This window comes from Cervus canadensis, chromosome 1 (assembly GCF_019320065.1).
Source record: "Cervus canadensis isolate Bull #8, Minnesota chromosome 1, ASM1932006v1, whole genome shotgun sequence".
NCBI lineage: Eukaryota > Metazoa > Chordata > Mammalia > Artiodactyla > Cervidae > Cervus > Cervus canadensis.
In genome coordinates, this window is record NC_057386.1 from 109,388,655 (window position 1) to 109,412,702 (window position 24,048).

Genomic DNA, 24,048 nt, shown 5'->3' on the forward strand with positions numbered 1-24,048 from the left:
GAAGGAATCTCTCCAGTGGAGAAAAAGCACAGGCGTTCATGTTGAGGGCTGATGAGTGGGTTCAGAGCTCTTGAAACTCCTGGGAATGGGCAGATGCCCCAGGGATGGAGATTAAAGGCTCCCGAGTCAGAGTTCAGATCCGAGATGACCTCAGCCAGACCCCAACCTCAGCCCCTGAATTCAGGGCAAAGAGATGCTGTGTCCCTAGAGATGGGGACATGAACTTTCTGTTTCCTTTGAGACCTTCTCCTGGGAATGGGCTGCTGGAGGGCCTTCAAGGACAGAGGGGACAGGAGGAGCCTCCATGCCCAGCCAGACCCCTGGATGAGCTGGAGTCGGGGAGACAGTAGCAGCAGCAGGTCCAGCCAGATGCCAAGCAGGAAGCCGCTGGGCGGCCCCACCTCCCCCAGATGGAAGGGAGTCCGTACCATTTCTGGTCTAGTTCCCGCAGGCCTGGAGCTCTGGGTGAGCTGAGAAGCTGTCACAGGAAAGGCAGGAGCAGCAGCCTGGTATCATCTCAGCCCAGTGATGGCCAAGGAGCCAGAACTCCAGATTTGAGACCTGGGAAATGAGCAGAGACCCCGAGATCTGAAATGGAGCAGGGACCCCGTGCGTCCACTACTGGTATCAGAGAGGAGAGCTGTTGGGACCAGGACCCACACTGGACACTCTGATGAGTCCAGAATCAGACAGAACTGTACTGTGTCTCTCTGGTTCTGACCTGACCCATCATGGACTCTGACCCCAGGGCACCTGCCCCTGGCACCAGGGATTTCTGCTCAAGTTGAGAAAATCAGACAATGACTTGTTGCAAAGGAAATCTGAAGAAGGGGTGAATTAAGAAAGATGTGAACAGATTTTTCTGGACTAAGTTCCCTGGTGTGATTCTGAACCCAGTCTTAGGCCAAAGAGACAAATGAAGCAGCTGCCTTTGCAGAGGATGTTTCTGCCCCCAGAGCCCAGACTCTGCGAGGACAGGAGGTTTTTGTTATCACTTCCTGCCTGGCATGGAACACTGTGCCATCATTGCCGCTAGTGTCATAAGATGCACAGTAATAATCAGCCTCGTCCGCAGCCTGGAGCGAAGTGATGGTCAGGGTGCCTGTGTTGCCAGACTTGGTGCCAGAGGATCGGTCGGGGACCCCCGAGGGTCGTTTGTTACTATCATAGATCAGGGTTTTAGGGGCTGATCCTGGGAGGTGTTGCTACCAGCTCACACCCAAGAGCCCAATGTTGCTGCTGCTTCCAGTGCAGGAGATGGTGACCCTCTGGCCCAGGGACCCGGACACAGAGGGCGGCTGGGTCAGCACAGCCTGGGCCCAGGATCCTGGAAGGGGGAGAGACAGAGATGATGACTTGGGGGTCCAGACACGAGAGCAGGGAGCAGGGCCCGTGTGTCTTCCCAGAACCCTTCCCCTGTCCCCCCATCCAGTCACCTGTGCAGAGAGCAACCAGGGCGAGGAGCAGAGGGGACCAGGCCATGGTGGACATGGTCAGGGCGTCCTGCCTTCTGTGGCCCCACAGCTGAGCAGAGCGTCCCCACACCGCTCCTTCCCCTCTTCATGTTCTGAGAAGGGGAGGGGCCTTTCATGCAAATGACCCCCACCCCCAGCTCTCTGACCCCTCCCTGGGCCCTGGTTCATGTCCTTCTGCTGGAGAGTGGCAAGGGTGTAGGCAGGGGCGGGGCTGCGGGGGGCCCAGGGCTCGGAGGTCCCAGCTGGCAGCCCAAGTACTCAGGGCTCTGAGCTGTGACCTCCAACCCCCTGGCCTCCTCCAGCACAGGGTCATGAGCCAGGGCTGATCCCACCTCTCACCCCCACAGACTCACAGGAATGGCCGCCAGGCGCCCCCTGGTGGCCAGGCCCGGACACACATCCCATGACCTAGAGATGAGAACCTCAGAACAGCTCCTGCCCCTGCTCCGCGCACGGTCCACTCCTTAAGGCCGCGTCAGGCGCCCCTTCTGTGTGCTCCATGACCTCATGGCCGTCTGGGGCTCACCTCAAGTCTCCCCTCAGACCCTCAGGGCAGTCTGTCCACAGCACCCTTGGCTGCTCAGAGGTCAGGATACAGGGAGTGTCTGTGACACAAAGTCCTTTAACTCATGATCAAGTCAGGTCGTCCGTGACCACCCCATGGATGTAGCTACCTGGCTGTGCAGGCCGTCAGATTCTTTCCTCTTTTATTAGTAATGAATCAGTGTGTCTTACACACACACAGACGCACAGACACACACACACACAATATTCAAGGCCCTTTTCCAGGGGTCTGTAGGCACGTTGTTCATAAATATACTCCCTAACCCAACTATACTATTTTGCTGGCCTCCTCTTTCCCATATGAGTTGTATAAAATATATCCTAGCTTTCCCTCTGTATCTGCTTGGAGTCAGAAGCTGTCTTCATGAGTCAGGCTTACTCTGCCCGCAACTCCCAGGACACACAGGATAAAGAGATCTTGGTGGCACTGCCTGTGACCAGGTGCCCATGTCATGATCACTCTCCTGGTCTTCCCCTCCCATCCTAGGACAGGAGCTCACAATCGTCAAGGAAATTGAGTGGCTGCATCTGGAGCCAGAGGAACAATGGTGGGTCTGAGGGCCGGGGACCAGCAGACATCAGGGTGTGGGTTTTCCATGGGACCTGTTGGTGCACAGACGCATCACATCCCCAGCTCTGCTGCCCTTTCAGGACAAGTGGACCTGAGGACTAAACCTGCCGCTGGCCCGGCTGAGGCAGCACAGACTGCGCTCAGGACCCTGGCGGGGGCCGGGGGGCACGTCACTGCCGCGGAGCCTGACACGAGGGGACGACGGGAACCCTGCGCGGAGTGGGAACTGGCGTCCCTCCTGGTGACGTCTGGAGGCCCCGCCTGTCACCCCTGCTCTGACCCGCCACCTTCTCAAGAGATAACACGCAGGAGGCAGCGCTGTCAGTGATGAAGTGCTCGTGCAATCTGGCCGCTCACTGCTGACATTTCTACTCAGCGTGTCTTGAAGACAACATTTCACCACTGGTTTGAATTTTCTTATATGTTTCTCGGTCAATATTTATTGTTTTCCTACTGATATGGTCAAAGTGCATATTATCTTTTATTCGGCTGGGACCAGAATATCTCACACTTTGAATTACTGATAAAATTATATAATTATAAAGTTACATATTATTTGTAATAATTGTGATCCTGAATGTTTTTGTAGTCATTCTAATGAATTGTCAGTATAATCTCGAGTCCTAAAGGTATTGATTCTTCATTTCAACCTATTTTCATTTTTAGTGTTGTTTCGAACATTGATTTGATCGAGTCATGAGGAAGCGAAGGTCCATCAGAAGATTCTCCCCCTGACATGCACGCCACTCCACGAAACACACAGGAACAACCTGGCAGCATCCCGTTTGATGCAGGGCGTCTTCTCGCTCTTTCTGGGATGGCCAAGGCAGCTGTGGAGAAAATTTCTGTTTCTGTGTGGTTGGGGGGACATGATGGGTGGTCTTTAGATTTTCTATTCAGTGTTCATAGGTCTAAGTTCCATTTCTAAGCTTTGGAAATGCTGCCAGGAACCCACAAATCACACTGGCGCCGTCTTCTGTTTAGAAACGCTGAATCCGAATTCTCAACAGGTTGCAGGTCACACAGGCGTTCCTGGGGGTGAGGTGACCCCAGGTGCCCACTGCAGGTGAAGCTCAGGGAACCCCCAACAGCACCCACGTGGCCTCTGCACCCACACCCCACTGCCCTCACCCACCTGGTCTGGGCCACGTCCAGGACTTAAGCTGTTCTCCCAGCCTCACAGGGATTTCTCAGAAGAAAACACTTTTCCTGGAGTTCAAGGGCTAAGTCCTGAACCTCCCCTTCCTCAGACACATCAGGGCACCGGGGCCTAGAGGAGGATGGTTCCAGGGCTGTTTCATCCTCTATGTCTTTTCTCACAGTTTCCATTCTTTTTGCCCCAACTTCCTACCTCATGCTTCGTGGCAAGTGAAGACTGTTTGCTGGGAGAATTTGGATCAAGTTGGGAATAATTGTTGTATTTTTAAATACTTTTAGTAGCAAATAATAGCTTCACTATGTTGTGCTATTTTCAATGTTTGTTGTCTTAGTGGCATTCAGGGCTTGGAGCTAAAAGGAGGAGTATTTATTATATTGGTGGGAGAATGAAATTTTATTTCTTGTTCACTCAATTCCTTAAACACCAGAAATCACAGTGTTCTATCATCAAAGATTACTTTTAATTATAGTCTGATTGATACATATATGAAGGCCAAAATCCCAATGATATAACACAAAAATGTATTTTCACCATTTTCAATGACATCCCATTTTGAACTGGCAATAGCAAAGAACTAGAAAGTCATTGATTGATTTGGAAAATAATTTAAATAGATTTATCATTCTGCAATATCAAAGTATTGGTCAAAATATATTTTAAGCATGTATCATGATAAAAAAGAATTTATAGAAAAACATTGTGTTAGAGAGTAGTAACATCCTGATTTTTCTAAACCTTTTGGACATATAGAGTTAATTACTACACTTCCACATAAAAAAATAAAATGAATAATTTAAAGCTACTTGATAGGTGTTTCTTAAGTTTGCTTTATTTTCTGGCTTACATCCCAGATATTGAGAAAGTGTGGACAATAATAACTGGGCAATAAATAATTTTTCTCCTCAGAAAATTTTTTTAGATATCTCTTCCAATATATTGTAATTTTTAGTGCAAAGAGTTCCACTTTTACTCAGATGTATCCTTAAGTGTTTTATATATATCATATTACAGATGCTGTTACTTTTATTTTTAAAAATCTAGGTCCAATGCTCATCTACAGAATATAATGAAATTCTGCATGTTTGCTTTTATATCGCAAAACCCCAAGTGAAACACACAGAAGCACGTCTTAGTGACCACTTGACCCTGAGCTGGACCTGGCATGAATCCACCTCTTCCATGCCCTTCCACCGTCTCCAGTGGGAGGTTTTTACCTCTGATTAAGAAAAGTTTTGACAATGCCAACGAATGTTCAAATAATTGCACAACTGCACTGATTTCACATGCCAGCAAAGCAATGCTCAAAAGTCTCCAAGATAGGCTTCAACAGTACAAAAGCTGAGAACTTCCAGATGTTCAAGCTGGATATAGAAAAGGCAGAGGAAGCAGAAATCAAATGGCAAACATCTGCTGGATCATAGAAAAAGCAAGAGAGTTCCAGAAAAACTTCTCCTTCTGCTTCGCTGACTTCCCTAAATCCTTTGACTGTGTGGATCACAACAAACTGTGGAAAATTCTGAAAGATATGTGAATACCAGACAACCTTACCTGCCTGCTGAGAAACCTATATGCAGGTCGGGAAGCAAAAGTTAGAATGGGACATGGACAAAATGGGACATGGTACCAAACTGGGAAATGACCATGTCAAGGCTGTATATTGTCCCCTTGCTTATTTAACTTATGTGCAGAGTCCATCATGCAAAATGCCGGGCTGGATGTAGCACAAGCTGGAATCAGGATTGCAGGAGAAATATCAATAACCTGAGATGTGCAGATGACACCACCCTTATGGCAGAAAGCGAAGAGGAACTAAAGACCCTCTTAATGAAAATGAAAGAGGAGAATGAAAAAGCTGGCTTAAAACTTAACATTAAAGAAACGAAGAACATGCCATTCAGTCCCATCACCTCAAGGCAAATAGATGGGGAAACAAGGGAAACAGTGACTTTATTTTCTTGGGCTCCAAAATCACTGCAGATGGTGACTCCAGTCATGAAATTAGGAGAGGCTTGCTCCTTGGAAGAAAAGCTATGACAAACCTAGGCAGCATATTAAAAAGCACAGACATTAGTTTGCCAACACAGGTCCATGTAGTAAAAGCTATTGTTCTTCCACTAGTCATGTACAGATGTGAGAGAGTTGGACCATCAAGAAGGCTGAGTGCCAAAGAATTGATGCTTTTGAACTGTGGTGTTGGAGAAGACTCTTGAGAGTCCTCTGGACTGCAAAGAGATCAAACCAGTCAGTCCTAAAGAAAATCAATCCTGTATATTCATTGTAAGAACTGATGCTGAACCTGAAGCTCCAGTCATTTGCCACGTGATGCGAAGAGATGACTCACTAGAAAGGACCCTGATTGTGGGAATGATTGAAGGCAGAAGGAAAAGGGGAGGAGAGAGAATGAGATGGTTGGATGGCATCACAGACTAAATCCACATGAGTTTGAGCAAGCTCCATCCAGGGACAGTGAAGGAAAGGGAGTCCTTGGCGGGGTCCCCAAAGTGTGCCTGGATGCCCCAGGCCTTCATTTCCCCCCAGCCCATGCCCGAGGAGGGGCTGCCGTGCAAATGGGGGTCCACCCACGGCTAGCCCAGCCCCGCCCTGAGCCCTGATGTTGGAGCTCAGCTCACAGCCCAGACTGAGCAGGAGGGAGGGGGCTTCCCCTCAGGGAGACCCTGAGAGGAAGCACCTGCTGAGACTACACAGGTCCCTACTCAGGGGTCTCTGCAGTCAGAGAGGACACACTGCTGAGTCCCCCCCAGGAGCACAGGCCCCGCCCCCAGCCCAGGTCCCGGGGTGAGGGGTGCTCCCAGAGCAGCTGGGCAGGGACCCCAGGGCAGTCCCACAGCGCCCCCTGCAGGCCACAGTGCACAGCTTCGGTGTGGATCAAAGTTTTGGGATCCCTGGTGGTCCTCAGCTCACCTGGTCCCTGTCTCCTTTCACACATCCGTGGATGTATCTGCTTCCCACATACGTATTCTTTTATGCTGAGCCTGATCCTATAATGTCGTCATTTCCAAAAGCAAGTCTTGGAAAGCTCAGTATATGTAACCACTGAAGGTTACAGTACCCTCCCTGCCGCCCCCCACCCCCCACTCATTTTAGAATGAGTGCATTCTAAAAAAGCTAACTGGCCCAGGTGTATGTACATCAATGCAGATGTCAGTGACAAGAGGGCAGGAAGGCGGTTTGAAGGACAGTTAGGGGTGTTTGTGGCAATGCTTTAGCTAGAATTCTCCAGCAACAAGCACAATGACGTATTTTAAACATGGAAAATCTGCAAACACTTCAAAAGTCAAGCCATGCTTTCAGAATTCTGATGGTTTTAGACTGATTTGTGAATATCTATTAGTTTGGCTGGTATAATGTTTACATTTCTTTAGTCATGAGTGAGAGTAATCTTCCCATAGTGGAGCTTTCTCTTGATTGTGTCATATATATTTTCAGAACCTTGTCTTAGAGATGATACAATTTGTTGCTTTTATGAGCAAAACTTTCTGCATGAGCATTCTCTTGCTGAATGTTCTAGTTGAGTAGAATAATGGCCTTGTCTTGGATTGTAAATGGAGAAACCATCATTTCCTCAGCATATCATGTATGTATATTCACGTCAGTTGTGCAAATTCTTCACAATCATCTAGACCCATCTCTCTGTAAATGACCTGTAAGCATGATCAGTTACTGTCTCAGGCTCTTTCCTCAGATATCAGAGTAAAATCCTAAAAGTAGAGATTCATGGTTTGTGCGGTGGACATTTTTAGGACTTAAGCGCTGGAAGCAGCATCTCAAGTAACCCCTAAAAGATTGCTCTGAGGAGGCAGGGGGTGGGGGTGGTGGAAATTCAAGTTATATAGAAGATTTATAACAAACGGCAGGTAGTCTGAACTAGAAAGGTTGTTTGTTTTTTTCATTAATGCAAACCATACATGTCAAGTCAAGGAATTTAGCACTTTTCTATGTATGGGAAGATGCAAGAGTCTTTTGCTTTGATATACACGTCAGCTATCCGGAGTCAGCATCCTGTGATTTTTACATTCTGAGATTCCTCAGGGCTCACCCTAGGGAGTGGCTGCAGCATGATGGCTGCTAGATGGCAGACTTTCTGTCCTGAGTTCCCTCAAGGCTCACCAGCCACCTTCCATGGTGGGTGCAATTGCTGAAGACTGTGACATCTTTTGTTACTGATATGAAAGGAAGTGTTCCATTTCTCAATGGCTGTGTGTGTGAGTGTGTGTGTCAGAGAGAAACTGTGCCACAGGTGTCCGCAGGACACCTTCCTTCAAAGTCTACCTTGAGTCCTCGTGCCCATCCCAGTCTTCCCCTGCCTCACCCTGTCATCTTGTGACTCCTTCACATCTGAGGCTGAATCTGCAGGCAAACCAACCCTGGGAACTTCTCTGTAAGGTCTCCAGGCTCTGGGCCTGGAGCTGAGGAATCCACAGGAAGCCATGTCCGTGGAGCCGGATTTCCTTCAGACAGAAGGAGGATTGGGGCAGACACCTCTGTCGGCAACTCCGTGGAGTGGAAGCTGGGTCATGTTGAGTGGAGAGAGCTGTCCCCTGTCTTCCCTGCAGGATCTGGAAGGATGGAGCCCAGCCCCACATCTGAGGGTCTGCAGGCCCACGAAGCCCAGGGTAGGAATCCATGTCCGTGGAGCAGGATTTCCTTCAGACAAAAGGAGGATTGGGGCAGACAACTCTCTCGGCAACTCCATGGAGCAGAGACAGGTTGTGTTGAGTGGACATGGCTGTCCCCTGCCTTCCCGGCAGGATCTGGAAGGATGGAGCCCAGCCCCACATCTGAGGGTCTGCAGGCCCACGAAGCCCAGGGCAGGCGAGCCACAGCCCCATCTTCCTGCACCCACACCAGAGCCGAGGCCCCGGGCCCTGCTCTGTTTGGGTCTTTGCCACAGCAGGATCCAGGGGTACCCTCAGAATGAACGGCGTTGGCGAATGACAGAGAGAGAGAGAGAAAGACCAGACCGGAGTGTGCAGCAGAGTCTGGCAGTTACTTTATTTTTCCCCGTAGCCTTTATACCCTAAGTTGGTACATTTCTAAGGGGGCAGATAAGCACACAGACTTACTTTAACATTACATCAGCTTGTCCTTCACGAAACCAGGTGTTCTCTGTATATTTTTGTTTATGAGAGTCTTTTCCATAGATTTTTTGTACATTATCTTTTGGCCTTGAGCTTAGCAGAAAACAGAAAAGTGCAGTCTCATGGTACAGCAGGTTGTAACATAGTAGAAATACAATCCTATTAAACACAAACGTCAGTCTTTTTGCAGAAGTTCTCAGCTACATTTATCTAAAAAGTTTAGCACACAAAGACCCTGCGGCTCCGGTGAATCAGCCTCTATTTTAGCAGTCTTAGTTAAAATTAACAATTATCTTATTGTTTTACACTAGGGCAAAACTCTTATTTTTCTAAATCCTTAACTATATTAATGATAGTTTCTACTGCACAACCTCAGCACAATAACAGCAATCAAACATTGGTCCAATAATCACTTTTAGAATAATAATTTTTGTGTTCTCTAATAGGGCTTCCTCACCCCCTGAAGGGCTCTGTGCCTATTAGGGCCTTTTGATGGTTAATCTCTATGTATAATATCTTTTGGCCTTCAGGCCTGTTGACATTTTATGGCTTGCGCCTGGTGTAATGTTAAGCAACTTCAGTAGCCGACCCTGTCTTTTTTGTGGTTAATCTATTTTCTTTCTATTAGGCGTCATCTCCATGGGAACTAGATAGGATTGCATTTTTACAGAACAGAAATGCGAAGGATTGCAAAAATAGCAGATATAGCACAAAACAGGCTCTTAGTCTAAAAGTTAACTACCTGCAAGAAGTCGCCAGCTAATCTCCATCTAAACGATTTTCTATTAGGCACATTTGTGGCTATTTTATTTGTGGAGCCTTTCTCACCCCTCGGAAGGATCTATGCTTAATAGTTTCTTTTGTCAGCATACTGTGCTTAGGATGTTTAGAACAATCATGAGCATTTTTGCAATGAGAGCACACATTTACCAAACAAGCCAGAATGCCAGCAAAAGGGTTTGAATTGAAGTATTTCCTTCATCCCTGGCCCCTTCATAGGGTACCAGCGTCCAGGAGATTTATTAATCAGGGTTTTAAGTTGGTCTTTATTCAGTGAAAGAGGAGCAGGAGAACTTTCGGCAGGCAACACAAGAATCTGCAGCAGGGCAAACAAAGACAACAGCAGAAAGGGGGGAGGATACAGGGTGGGGTAGAGGCCGGGGCCAACCTGCAGGGTCCCTTGTGTCCTGAACGGCCTTGCGTGTCAGGTTTTTTCCTCATGACCTCGTCGCGGGTGGGATCTCCCACAACGTCTCCCGGCCCTGCTCAGGCCAGGTGTCTGCAGCTGGAGGACCAGCAGAGAGTGTCCACTCTGAATTTGGAAAAGACATCAGGAATGGGCCTTGGGGACCTGAGAAAGATGCTTCTGTGGTTGAGGAGTTTTTGGAAAATTCACAGACAGGGAACCTGGCAGAGAAGAAAGCCTGGCCTGTCCTGAGAGATGGAGCCAGGGCTTTCTCTGCTGACTCCTCAGGACTCACCTGCTGCAGGGTCTCTAAAGGGGAAAAAACCCGTATCTTCCCCAGGCAGTTACTCAGAGACTGAGTGACCATGAGTTTGGGAAAATTCAGTCCTGATAGCAGCACCATGGAAATGAAGAGGGAGCCGGAGCCAGGGCCCATGTCAGTGTCTGAGCTGTGGACATGGCCCTACAGCCCGGGACCCACACTCTGGGGGATGAGAGGATGGAGACGAAGGGGAACACGGCTGTGCTGGAGCACTTCCGGGGCAGACACAGCACTTCCTCTGGGGAACTGGCTCCCAGCGTTGAGGGAGGGGCAGCTGAATTCCGTCCACACCTGTGTGGGCCTGCCCTGTCTCAGGTCACAACCCTGTGTGTATCCTCCCTGTACTCACAGAGATCTCTGAGCAGAGAAGCCTCCCTGGCAGATCCCTTCACAGAAGCTGCTCGCTGAAAAAAAGACTCAGAGCCAAGGTCTGTGGGCCCAGGGTTTTTTGTCTCACTTCCCCGTCATCTGAAGCACAGTGGGAATGATAGCTGCTCCCACTGCCTTGACATGCAGCACAGTAACAATCTCGTCTTCAGACTGAGCCCTCGTGGTGGTGAGCGCAGCTTTGTTCCAGAGATGGAGCCGGAGTAGCGAGCAGGGACCCCAGACGGGTGGCTGTTTGTGCTGTAGATGAGCAGTCGGGAAGCCTGGCCTGGGTTCTGCTCTTGCCAGTTGGGGTCATTACTGGTGGTGACTGACCCAGAGCTCAGTCAACAGGTCAGGGTGACCGTCCCTCCTGGAGACACTGACAGTGCTGGCTCCTGGACCACAGTCTGCGCATCCATCCCTAAGAGCAACAAGAGAGAGACAGGGGTTGTTTGGAGACAAGGGCTCTAAGACCCTGCTTGGGAGTGCCCCAAGGATGCAGAGTCCCGGCCCCTGACCTGAGCAGTAAGTGAGGAGCCCGAGCAGAAGCATCATCCTGGCCATGGTGGGGACCCTCCCAGGACATGGCCTCCTCAGCCTCCTGGGCTGGAGGTGGGCTCCTGGGTCTTTTCCTGCCTCCCATCCCATCAGGAGGAGGAGGAGCCTCATGCAAATCATTTCCTGCCTCTCCCTGCCCAAGTCACTTGATGTCCCCTTGGCGGGGCGGTTCTTGAAGGAGGTAGATGCTGGACCTCTCACATATCAGGGACAGTACCGGGAGGAGACCCTGAGTGATGGGGTGACAACCTTCCCCTAATCAGCCCCCACGTCCTTCGATTCTCAAACCTGAATCTTTCCCTGCAGATGTGAGGCTGAATATAATGGATGTGCTCCCCTTCCTGCCCCAGCGATCCTGTTCACCCCAACACCATACTCCCCCGTGACTGTGAACCTCTCCTCCCTTCCCGTGGAATCACTTCCTGCTCCTTGTGAGGATCCGTGGGTGGCTCTTCCTCCAGCAGGAAACTCAAAAAGGAACCAGAGAGTCACATGTGATCTGTGGGGGCACAGGGTCTCCCCACACACAGGCTGTGAAACCACTGCTGGTCACGACCATCCAGGGCATCAGGGCTGTGTGGTTGACACCCACACCATCACCAGGTGTAGGGGCTTAGCTATCCTGGGCTCTGAGAACCACCAATAAATTGGGGTAGCTTCAATATATCTGCACTTTAGAAGAAAATTATATCGAGATTCTTTCAAAATATTAGATGAAAATAATAGAAAAATACATGACTCAACATCAGAACTTAAAATGATACTGTTGGTGTGAATATCATGAAGTGTTCTAAATTCCCTTTCCCCTAAATGGTCTTACGTGGAGCAGAAGGACTAGGAAGAGCAGCTAAGGGGGTTTAGGGTGAAAGCTTTTCAGTAAGTTGTGATGTACAGCCACAACATACTTGTTCTCAGCATGTGAAATGAAACAGGATTTGAAGTCCATTTCAGAGCTGCTGCTACAGTGTCTGCTGCAACAACATGCTGATAATTGTGTTCCTTTCTCAGTATCTGTGACTGAGGTCCGATTCCATCAGCCAAAGATCCGCACTGCTTGATCTGGAGCCTATTAAGCAAAAGTCCTCTGGTACAATGGAAAACATGTAATTTCGTGGGCATGGAATTTGATGATAAGGAAGATTTAAGGCTTAAAGGAAAAGGGAGGATTCGAAGGAATAATCCCACATATTGTAAAATGTGCATCTCGGTAAACTTTGGGCCCACAGCCCAGCCCTGCCTGCTGTGCAGACCCTGCACGTCTGTGTGAAAGGGCAGTGACAGGAGCAGGACACCAGCGTGGTGACATGCAGCGCTCACAGATCCATGTGCCCGCTGAGGCTGCGATTTCAGGGTGGGCGGCCCCCTCCCCAGTGGTCTGAAGTCACCTGTGAGCCTGAAAGGCTGTCCCAGGAGAGGTAGCAGCAGCTTGGGCCTCAGCTGAGCCCAGTGATGGCCAAGGAGCCTGAACTCCAGCCTTGAGACCAAGGAACCAAGCAGGGACTCCTGAGCGTCCACTACTAGCATTAGACAGGAGGAGAGCCTTTGGGACCAGGACGTAAACTGGACACTCAGATGTGTCCCGACTCAGACACCGCTGGACTCCACTTCTCTGGTTCTGACCTGACTTGTCCGGAACTCTGTCCCCAGGGCATCTGCCCCTGGAATCTAGGGATTTCTGCTCAGTTGGAGAAAATCAGATAGTATGTGGTTTCCAAGGAAAAGCCCGGGACGGGGAGTGGGATGGGGGAACTGCCGAATGAAGGAGATCTGAACAGATTTCCTGGAGCAAGTTCCCGGCGTGGGGCTCAGATCCCACTTTTAGACCAAACAAACCAAACATTTTGCTACTTTGGCAGAGGATGGTTCAGCCCCAGGAAGCCCATGACCTGGAGGAGAGCAGGTTTTTGTCTCACTTCCCCCCGGGCCTGGAGCACTGTGCCACATTGCCACTACTGTCATAAGCTGCACAGTAATAATCCCCCTCGTCCTCAGCCTGGAGCGAACTGATGGTCAGGGTGGCTGTGTTCCCAGACCTGGAGCCGGAGAATCGGTCGGGGACCCCCGAGGCTCGACTGGTTGCACCATAGATGAGCAGTCTGGGGGCTGATCCTGGGAGCTGTTGGTACCAGCTACCATAACCACGCCCAATGTTGCTGCTGCTTCCAGAGCAGGTGATGCTGACCCTCTGGCCCGGAGACCCAGACACGGAGGACGGCTGAGTCAGCACAGCCTGCGCCCAGGATCCTGGAAGGGAGAGAGACAGAGATGGTGACTCGGGGGTCCATCACGAGAGCAGGGAGCAGGGCCCGTGAGTCTTCCCAAGACCCTTCCCCTGTCCCCCCATCCAGTCACCTGTGCAGAGAGCGACCAGGGTGAGGAGCAGAGGGGACCAGGCCATGGTGGACATGGTCAGGGCGTCCTGCCTTCTGTGGCCCCACAGCTGAGCAGAGCGTCCCCACACCGCTCCTTCCCCTCTTCATACTCTGAGAGGGGGAGGGGCCTTTCATGCAAATGACCGTCCTCCCCCAACTCCCACAATGCTCTGATGACCTCTGGGACCTGGGTCAGCTTCCTGTGCCTGAGGGAGGCCAGTTGTGGTCAGACGTGGGGTTGCGTGGGGCTTGGGGGTGGGAGGTCACAGCGGGAACCCTGAGCAGAAAAAACCAGGAAGGACCAGGGGACTGGTCTCTGCTCTCACAGGTCCAGACACTCAGGAAAGGCCTCCGATCGCCCCCTGGTGTCCTGGCACAAACACACATCCTGACCTGGGGATCAGAGCTCTTAAGAGGCAACTTTCCACAAAGTGGTTTTGAAATTGCACCCTTCAGGCTGTGTCTGGGTGGGAAACAACAGCCAACTGTACCTTACCCTGTAGTGCATGTGAGTGTTACACAGTGGATGTCTGACTTGGAGATTTTAAATGAACCAAAATGTGTTCATGGATTAGTAAAAGTCTAAGGTCATCACTTAAAATAGATGCCTAAATTTAACTGAAGAAGATGTTGTTGTTAAATCATTAAGTTGTGTCCAACTCTGGCTCTGTTTTAATTTTGCATTGCCATGGTACTATTTCTAAAACATAATTTTCCTTGTAGCCTGTGTTCTTTAAACAAGATAATTTTAAAGACTTTCTGACACTATGGCATCTCCACTGAGGGATTTTTACGTCGCAGCCGGACGTTCTATCTGTGACAACAGGGCAGACTGAGTTATCAGAGCCATGGGTGGTCTCAGATCTGAGATGAGGGTCAGGACACGACACGGCAGGTTGATGTTCTCAGGACACTCAGACGTGACCATAGGGAGCAAAGCTGACTTAGACATGGTCCAGTAGGAGCAGCAGTGATCACCCTGGGGGCAGAGCCCCAGGAGAGCGTCTGCTTTCCCAGCCGAGGGCCCCAACAGCTTCTCTGCTCACTGTGCATAAAATCAATCCCACAGCAGCTGAGCACAGGCACTCCTCAGCCAGGAATCATTTCCCAGGTCTCAGGACCAGGGTTTCTCTCCCCACCTGATTCCTCACTCGATGGCACACAGGACAGAGTGTGAGGTTTCAGGGGATAAATCAGCCACACGAGGGATTCAAAATCCCCTGGGACACAAGGGGAAGCTGGGGAGGAGCACGGAGGGGAAAGCTGGGGTCACACCTGAGAGCCAGAGCCCTGAGGCTTCTCGGGAAGGAAGGGTTAGACAGGTTCAAGGAGGGGCCGAGGAAGTGAGTGTAAAGTTCAGGAAGATTTGGAAACATGTCCATGATCTTCTGATAGAGTGAACTGGGTCATCACCATGGAGGTCAACACTGTAGGTCTGTAGAAAGAGAGAGGCCCAGGATCAGGAGGAAAGTCATGAATGAGGGGAGCAGGAGGGCAGGCTCTTAGCAAAGAGATGAGGAGGAGCAGGAGCAGGCTGAGGAGAGCTGGAGGGGTGCAGGGGGTGGGCTCTGGGGGCTCCTCCCCTCCTCTGTTTCTGAGAAGAGGGTGGGGACTGATGACCACCTCACCCCTTCACCCTCCAATTCTGGGTGCTCGTCTCCATGTGCAGCATCACTCCCAGGAGGAGGGATGGGGGCCGCGGCTCAGAGTTTGTCTCCTGAGAAGAAGCACCTGCTGTCACCCCCAACTCAGGCCACTGAGCCCGGTGCAGGGCCAGGTGAAAGGACCACGTGGGTGTGTTGAGGTTTTGCCAGTTCTGAGCTGATAAACTGCGCCCCCTGGTGACGAACTCTGGAATGTTCATGGTGTTGAAAGTGTGAGCGAGGTGCTGCTCAGTTGTTGGTTCTCAATCCTGTCTGACTCTTGGGACCCCATGGACTGTCTCCCACCAGGCTCGTCTGTCCATGGGATTCTCCAGGCAAGAACACTGAATTGGGTTACCGTTCCTTGCTCCAGAGGATCTTCCCAACCCAGGGACAGAACCCACATCTGTTATGTCTTTTGCATTGGTAGGCGGGTTCCTTACCACTAGTGACACCTAGGAAGCCTTGTGAGGAAGGAGGGGCAGCCTTTTTTCCAGTCACCAAATACGTTACCAATGAAGAAATAAATGAATTAAATTATAAATATTACATGTCTTTGATACTATACAGAGAACTTTTTTATTTTCACACATTGTATTGTCAGGTTATTCCGACAAGCTTGTTCTCATGATTCCTTTTTTCCCCCTTCATTAATATCCTTTTCCTTTGGACCCAAGAGTTTTTGTATTTGCTCACCAGATAGATTTGATGATTTGTCCCTAAAAATATCTGTCACCTGATTTCATCATCTGATGCATCTCAGCATTGATGTCTATGCTGCCTCACTTCCCTTCAATATTTAGTTTCCTGGTTCTTGAACAAAGTGACAATTTTTACTGGATCTTGGACTGTGTAGAAATTACTTGAAGAAACTCTGAGTTCCGTTTCCTTTTCCTTTAACAGGAGATCCTTCTGTGGCGGAAGGACAGGGATGTGCGTTCACTGCCCACTGACCCAGCAAGGGCGGCACTGACCCCCCTGCTCTGTGCTGCTGACTCCGACCTGGGAACCGGGGGCAACTGCTGTCAGCAGCTCCTTCATCCAGGGGGTGTGTGACCACCCCTTGTGAGATGCTTCCCTGGGGAGGGGAGTCGAGCTGAGGGGGCAGCTGTGCTGCAGTCAGGGGACACTCAGTCCCCTGGGTTCCGTGCTCTCAGGGACTCCAGGAAGGGAGGGGCAAACGCCTTGCCCGGGGAGCCCCATGGCTGTGGGGGATGCAGAATTTTGTCTCTTTCCACTCTGGCCTGAAGCACTGAGGAAACTTTCAAGCCGTCAGCCCATGAGAAACTGTAATAATCAGTGTCATCCTCAGACTGAACTGAAGTGGTCAGAGAGGCCAACTTGCCAGACTTGAAGCCAGAGAATCAATTTGGGACCCCTGAGGGTTGTTTCCTGTTTTCATAGATCAGAGGTGTGGGGGACGATCCTGGGAGCTGTTGGTTCCAGCTGACATAATTACCCCCAGTGTTGCTCCTGTTTCTAGTACTAGAGATGGTGACCCTCTGTCCCTAGGTCCCGGACACGGAGGGCGGCTGAGTCAGCACAGTCTGGGCTCAGGATCCTGGAAGGGGGAGAGACCGAGATGGTGACTGTGGGCTTCAGGAAGGAGAGGAGGGAGAAGGGACATGTGTTTTCCCAGGGCCCTTCCCCTGTCCCCCCATCCAGTCACCTGTGCAGAGAGTGACCAGGGTGAGCAGCAGAGGGGACCAGGCCATGGTGGACATGGTCAGGGCGTCCTGCCTTCTGTGACCCCACAGCTGAGCAGAGAGTCAACATACCTCTCCTTCCCCTCTTCATGTTCTGAAAGGGGAGGATCCCTTCATGCAAATGAACCCCCTTCCCCAAACAATTTTCTGACCCCTCCCTGGGCCCTGGGTAGACCCCTGTGCCTGAGAGTGGCCAGTGGGTTCACTGGGGCGGGGCTGTGGGGGTCCCGGGGTGGGAGGTCACACTGGGAGCCAGGAGCAGGGGCCACCAGGCAGCGCCAGGGTCCCAGCGCCCATCCCCCATCCACCCTCAGGATCGGCCCCCGCGCGCCCCCTGGTGTCCAGGCCCAGACACACATCCTGCGGCCTGGTGACCTGAGCCCTCGGGGCAGACCCTGGCCCTGCTCTGTGCTCTGTCCCATTCTTGCCTTCTGGCCGGGCTTCCGTTCTGTGTCCCCTGTGACCTCAGGGCCGTCTGTGGGCTCCCCTCTGACCCTCAGGGTGAGTCTGTACACGGCGCCCTCACAGCTCAGGGTCAGGTCTGAGGGGAGGTCGGGGACACGTATTCCTTTAAGTCAGGGTCAGGTCAGGACAGTGATGACCCCGTGGATGCAGCCTCCTGACTGTGCAGGACGTGGGTGCTTTCTCCTTCGTTAGAAATGAAGCAGTGCCTTACACACGCACACAGGCACACGCAGATTGCTTTGAGGGGCTTTCCCAGTGAACTGTAAGCATTTTGCTTTTATACTCCGTGACCTCACTGTAGTAGTTCCCGATCTCCTCTTTCCTATGTAAGTTAAATAAAACATTTGCCACGTGTTCACTCCCTATTGGCTTGGGAATCAGAAGCTGCGTTTCTGATGAGGCTAACTCTGCTCCCAGCTCCCAGGATGCAGAAGAGAAGGTGACTGGGGGGGCACCATCTGTGTCCAGGTGCCCGGATCATGATCACCCCCATCCTCATCTTTCATCCAAGGATAGGAGCTCACAGTCATCAAGGAACCTGAATGACCATATCTGGAGCCAAAAGACCGATCCCGGATCCTGAGGGTTGGGGACCAGCAGGCATCATGGTTTGGGGTGTCTGGCTGGGACCTGTTGGTTCCCGGACACCTCACACCGCCAGCTCTGCTGCTCTTTCCAGGACTGGAGGACCTGAGCACTGAACTGGACAATGGGCCCGGCTGACGCAGCACAGACTGTGCTCAGGATTCTGTGCTCAGCGGGGAGGGGACAGGTGGCACGTCCCTGCTGCAGAGCCTGACTCTGAGCCGGCAGAGTGACCCTTCTGTGGTGTCAGGAACCAGCATCCTTCCTTCTGACATCTAAGGGCTCTGCCCCGTCCCCTCTGCTCATACCCCCTCCCGCTTCTCAAGGGAAAGCAGGTATAAGGAAGCAGCACTATAAATCATGAAGGGCTTGCACTATCTGGCTACTCAATGCCTTCCTGGAAGAAAATATTTCACTCCTGTTCAAATTTTCTTTTGTATTTCTACTGAAAGTTTATCGTTGCCATACAAACATGGTCAAAGGTTATGCTTTTAATTTTACAGCTGGAAACAGATTAACAAACACTTTTTTTTTAATTGTTTTTATTAGTTGGAGGCTAATTACTTTACAATATTGTGGTGGTTTTTGCCATACATTGACATGAGTCAGCCATGGATTTACATGCATTCCCCATCCTGATTCCCCCTCCATCCTCCCTCCCCACCCCATCCCTCTGGGTCTTCCCAGTGCACCAGCCCTGAGCACTTGTCTCATGCATCCAACCTGGGCTGGTGATCTGTTTCACACTTGATAACATACATGTTTTGATGCTGTTCTCCCAAAACATCCCACCCTCGCCTTCTCCCACAGAGTCCAAAATTCTGTTCTGTACATCTGTAACACACACTGTGAACTCCTTTTCAGTTCAGTTCAGTCCCTCAGTCGTGTCCGACTCTTTGTGACCCCTTGAACCACAGCACTCCAGGCCTCCCTGTCCATCAACCATCTCCCGGAGTTTACCCAAACTCATGTCCATCCAGTTGGTGATGCCATCCAGCCATCTCATCCTCTGGCGTCCCCTTCTCCTCCTGCCCTCAATCCTTCCAAGCACCAGGGTCTCTTTCAGTGAGTCAGCTCTTCACATCAGGTGGCCAATGGATTGGAGTTTCAGCTTCAGCATCAGTCCTTCCAATGAACACCCAGGACTGATCTCCTTTAGGATGGACTGGTTGGATCTCCTCGCAGTCCAAGGAACTCTCAGGAGTCTTCTCCAATACCACAGTTAAGAACCATCAATTCGTCTGTGCTCAGCTTTCTTCACAGTCCAACTCTCACATCCATACATGACCACTGGAAAAACCATAGCCTTGACTAGATGGACCTTTGTTAGCAAAGTAATGTCTTTGTTTTTTAATATGCTATCTAGGTTGGTCATAAATTTCCTTCCAAGGAGTAAGTGTCTTTTAATTTCATGGCTGCAATCAACATCTGTAATGAGTTTCATTTATATAATTTTAAAATTCTATAGTACTTTTAATAATTGTGAACTTGAAGATTTTTGTATTCATTCTCATTTTCAGCATAATTAATTCTCATATTAATTCTTCATTTCAAAATATTTTCACATATTTTTTAACTTCTATTATTGATTTGCCAAACTTACATGGAAGTGAAGGTCTGGGAAAAACATTCCCCCACCCGGTGCGTGCATGACTCCACGTAACCCCACTAGACCAGGCTGTCAGCACCCTGTATGTTTCAGGGCATCTTCACTTTCTGGGACCAGCAAGAGCAGCTGTGGAGAAAATCTATGAGTGTGTTTGTCTTTGGTGGGGGGTTTGGTGGGGGTGGTCCTTGTTTTCTCTATTCAGAGTTTATGGGTGTAGGTTCCATTTTAAGCCTTGGAAATGCCACCTTGAATTTCAGGATCCCTGAAATCATGCTGACACCCTCTTCTGTTAGAGCAGCACCCAAGTCATAATTCTCACCAACAGGTTGCGGGTCACAAAGGCACTCTTGGTGGAGAGGTGACCCCAGGTGCCCACTGCAGGGGAATCTCAGAACTCCCGCGCTCCTGGAGTTCAAGAACCTCTTGCTGCACCTCCCCTTCTCAGACATATCAGCTTATCTGGGACTAGAGGAGGATGGTTCCAGGGCTCTTTTTTCCTCTATGTCTTTTCTCATAGTTTCTATTTCTTTGCTAGAACTTCCTCCCTTGTGCTTCATGGCAGGTGATGACCGTGTTTGCAGGGAGAATTGTGATCCATTTGGGAATGATTGTTATCTTTTGATTATTGGAGTATAGCTGCTTTACAACGATACTGTGGTGTTGGAGAAGACTCTTGAGAGCCCCTTGGACAGCAAGGAGAACAAAGCAGTCAATCTTTAAGGAAATCAACCTTAAATACTCCTGAAAGGACAATGCTAAAGCTGAGGCTGCAATACTTTGGCCACCTATGCGAACAGCCGACTCATTGGAAAAGACCTTGATGCTGGGAAAGACTGAGGGCAGGAGGAGAAGGGGATGACAGAGGATGAGATGGTTGGATGGCACCACCGACTCAATGGACTTGAACTTGGGCAAACACCAGGAGATGGTGAGGGACAGAAAGCCCAGCGTGCTACAGTGCATGGGGTCACACAGAGTCAGACACAACTTTGTGACTGAAGAGCAGCAAGCTGTGTTCCACCGTTGTGCTCTGTTCAGTGACTGTATCTTAGTGACACTCAGTGTTTGGAACTAAAGCCTGGGGTATCTGCTCACTGTGTCTGTGGTTTCTCTTGCATGCTTGTCATTTTCAGCACACAGACTTCTGGTCTTCCTCAGATTTGTCTTAGAGTGTTTTATATTGATTGCATCATACTCGTTAGTGTTTTTATTTTTAGAAACTGGAGATTCATTCAGTTCAGTTTAGTCGTGTCTGACTCTCTGCAACCCCATGGACTGCAGCACACCAGGCCTTCCTGTCCATCACCCACTAGCAGAGCATACTCAAACTCATGCCCATTGAGTCGGTGATGCCATCCAACCATCTCATCCTCTGTCGTCCCTTTCTCCTCCTGCCTTCAATCTTTCACAGTATTAGGCTCTTTTCAAATGAGTCTGCTATTCACCTAAGGTGGCCAAAGTATTGGAGTTTCAGCTTCAACGTAAGTCCTTCCAATGAATATTCAGGACTGATCTCCTTTAGGATGGACCTCCTTGCTGTCCAAGGAACTCTCAAGAGTCTTCTCCAGCACCACAGTTCAAAACCATCAATTCATCAATGCTCAGCTTTCTTTATAGTTCAACTCTCATATCCATACATGACTACTGGAAAAACCATAGCCTTGACTAGGTGGACCTTTGTTGGCAAAGCAATGTCTCTGCTTTTTAATATGCTGTCTAGGTTGATCATACCTTTTCTTCCAAGGAGTAAACGTCTGTTAATTTCAGGGCTGCAGTCACCACCTGAAGTGATTTTGGAGCCCCCAAAAATAAAGTTTGCCACTGTTTCCACTCTTTCTCCACCCATTTGCCATGAAGTGATGGGGCTGGATGCCATGATCTTAGTTTTCTGAATGTTGAGCTTTAAGCCAACTTTTTCACTCTCCTCTTTCACTTTCACCAAGAGGCTCTTTAGTTCTTCTTCAGTTTCTGACATAAGAGTGGTGTCATCTGATATCTGAGGTTATTGATGTTTCTCCCGGCAATCTTGATTCTGGCTTCTGCTTCATCCAGCCCAGCGTTTCTCATGATGATTCATTACTGAACTACAAAATACAATTCACTTCTGCATGTTGACTTTTATATCACAAAATCCCAAGTGAAACACTCACAGAAGCCTGTCTTATTGACCCCTTGACCCTGATTTGGGCCTGGCCAGAAACCACCTCTTCTGGGCTCAACCATGGTCTCCACTGAAAGGTTTTTATCTTAACAAGCTATGTTTGTCCAAGAAAACTGCATTGAATAACAGTATTTTAGCAATCTAAAAGCTGAATTGAAGCAAAAGATAGAATATTATCAAATCTGCCGGTTGGAGGAAAATAAGTTCCTTGTCTAACATCTGACAATTGAAGTCACCCCCTGAATTAGACTTCCTCCAAAGCACCAGCAGGTGTGAGTGGAGGTTTTCCTCTCACGTCCTCCCTGGTCTGAAGCGCCGTGTAAGCGTTAATGCTGCCATGCCCCACAGCACAGACAGAGTCGGCCTCGGCCTCGGGCTGCAACCCAGAGACAAGCAGGAGCCCTGCGTTGGCTGAGGCGTCTTTGGATCCAGAGAATCTGCTGGGGACTCCAGAACCTTGGTTCTTATGGGAGTCTGACTTGACCCTCAGGAGGTACCATGGAGGGCTTCCTGGCTTCTGCTGGAACCAAGATAAGGAGAAATCACCAACACTGTAGCCACTGCTCAGGGTGCAGGAGAGTCTGGCTGATGCTCCTGGAGACGCAGAGAGGGAGGCGGGCTGAGTCAGCACAGGCTGGAAGAGGGAGCCTCCTCCTCTCCCCCAGCCTCTGCCAGAGAAGGGGCTACCAAGCAAATAGGGCTCCACCCAGGGCCCGCCCAGCCCCTCCTGGAGCCCTGGTGGTGGAGCTCAGCTCACAGCCCAGACTAGGGAGCCCCTGGGAGGAAGCCCCTGCTGAGACCACATAGGTCCCTGCTCAGGGGTCTCTACAGCCAGAGAGGACGCATGGCTGAATTCCCTCAGGAGCACAGGCCCCTAGGCCAGCTCCTAGAGTGAGGATGCAAAACTGCGTATGCGCAACCCCTGAAGGTTCGAGACCACTCTCCCCTGAGTACTGGCTAGAAAGGTTAACTGATCCAGGGGTGCGTCAGGGCAGCTGTCCACAGCAAGGGGACACTGAGCTGGCCTGAAGGACATGAGGAAGTGTTTTGCGCAATGGTTTAGACAGAGTTCTTCAGCAATAAGCACAAGGTCATATTTCAAACATGGAAATTCTGCAAACATTTCAAAAGTCAAGCCACGCTTTCAGAATTTTCATGGAGATTACATTGACTTGTGAATATCTATTAGTCTGGCTGCTTTACCATTTACCAGCAACCTGGGTAAAACTTTCTCTAGTCATGAGTGACAGTTGGAGTTTTCTTGATTATGTCATATTTATTACTAGGACTTTGCCTGAAAGATGATACAGTTTCTCTGTTTTATGAACAGAACTTTCTTCCTGAGCTTTCTCTTGCCCAATATTGCAGTTTAGCAGAATGCTGGACTGTGCCTGAGCTTTTGAGAATCCATCACGTCCTTAAGGTATCCTGTACACATATTTGCTTCATTTGTGCAAATGGTCCCCTATCATCCAGACACACAAGAATTCTCAGTAAATGACCTGTGAGCTTGATCACTCACTCCCACAGGTTCCTTCCTCAACATATCAGAGTTAAATCCCCAAAGTTGAGCTATGTTTTATTAAGTGTTAATTTGAAGGATTTAAATCTACAAAACTTCTATACCCTAGCCCAGTTCCTGGGTGAAAGGTGCTCCCTCAGCAGGTTTGCAGGGACCCCACGGCAGTCCCACACCCTGGGGTTCCACATTTAACCCAAATGTGGTTACATGTTACCCCGTGCTGGTTACATGTAGAAATGAGGTGTTTTTTTTTAAATCACCAGAAAAGGGGGAATAAAATCATACTTCCCTAGGAAGTTACAACCTTAGCCTAGTAGAGAAAATAACTAAAGACATTAAGTCTTTCAGGAAAAATAGGAAATTTTATCATTGAATTACTCCACAAAAGACATAATATATGCTTATTTATGAGAAGTATTTAACCAACCAGAAATATCCAACAAACTTCAGTAATTACATGGTTCCTACCGTTTTGCTTTGTATGGTTTTTTAATCAAACATTCAAAAAGATATTAAAGTTCCTAGTTCCTTAAGAAAGCAGTTTAAGTTTTGTATATTAACCTGAAAATAGAACACATAACAGGGAACAATAGAAACCACTCTCGATAAATATTTATCCAAATACTCTAAAGAAAAAGTTAACAAAGAAATGCCAGTGTCAGTTTCAGTAACTGATACTCTT

The 24,048-nt window shown here is 49.5% G+C and overlaps 1 gene segment (V, D, J or C); it reads right to left on the bottom strand.

Annotated features, from left to right (window-relative positions):
• Nucleotides 1-24,048, bottom strand: part of LOC122423944 — a 65,072-nt gene that overhangs the window by 33,622 nt on the left and 7,402 nt on the right. Inside the window, 1 exon segment of the V gene segment in view lies at nt 13,656-13,731. Within this exon segment, the coding sequence occupies nt 13,656-13,710 (55 nt within the window).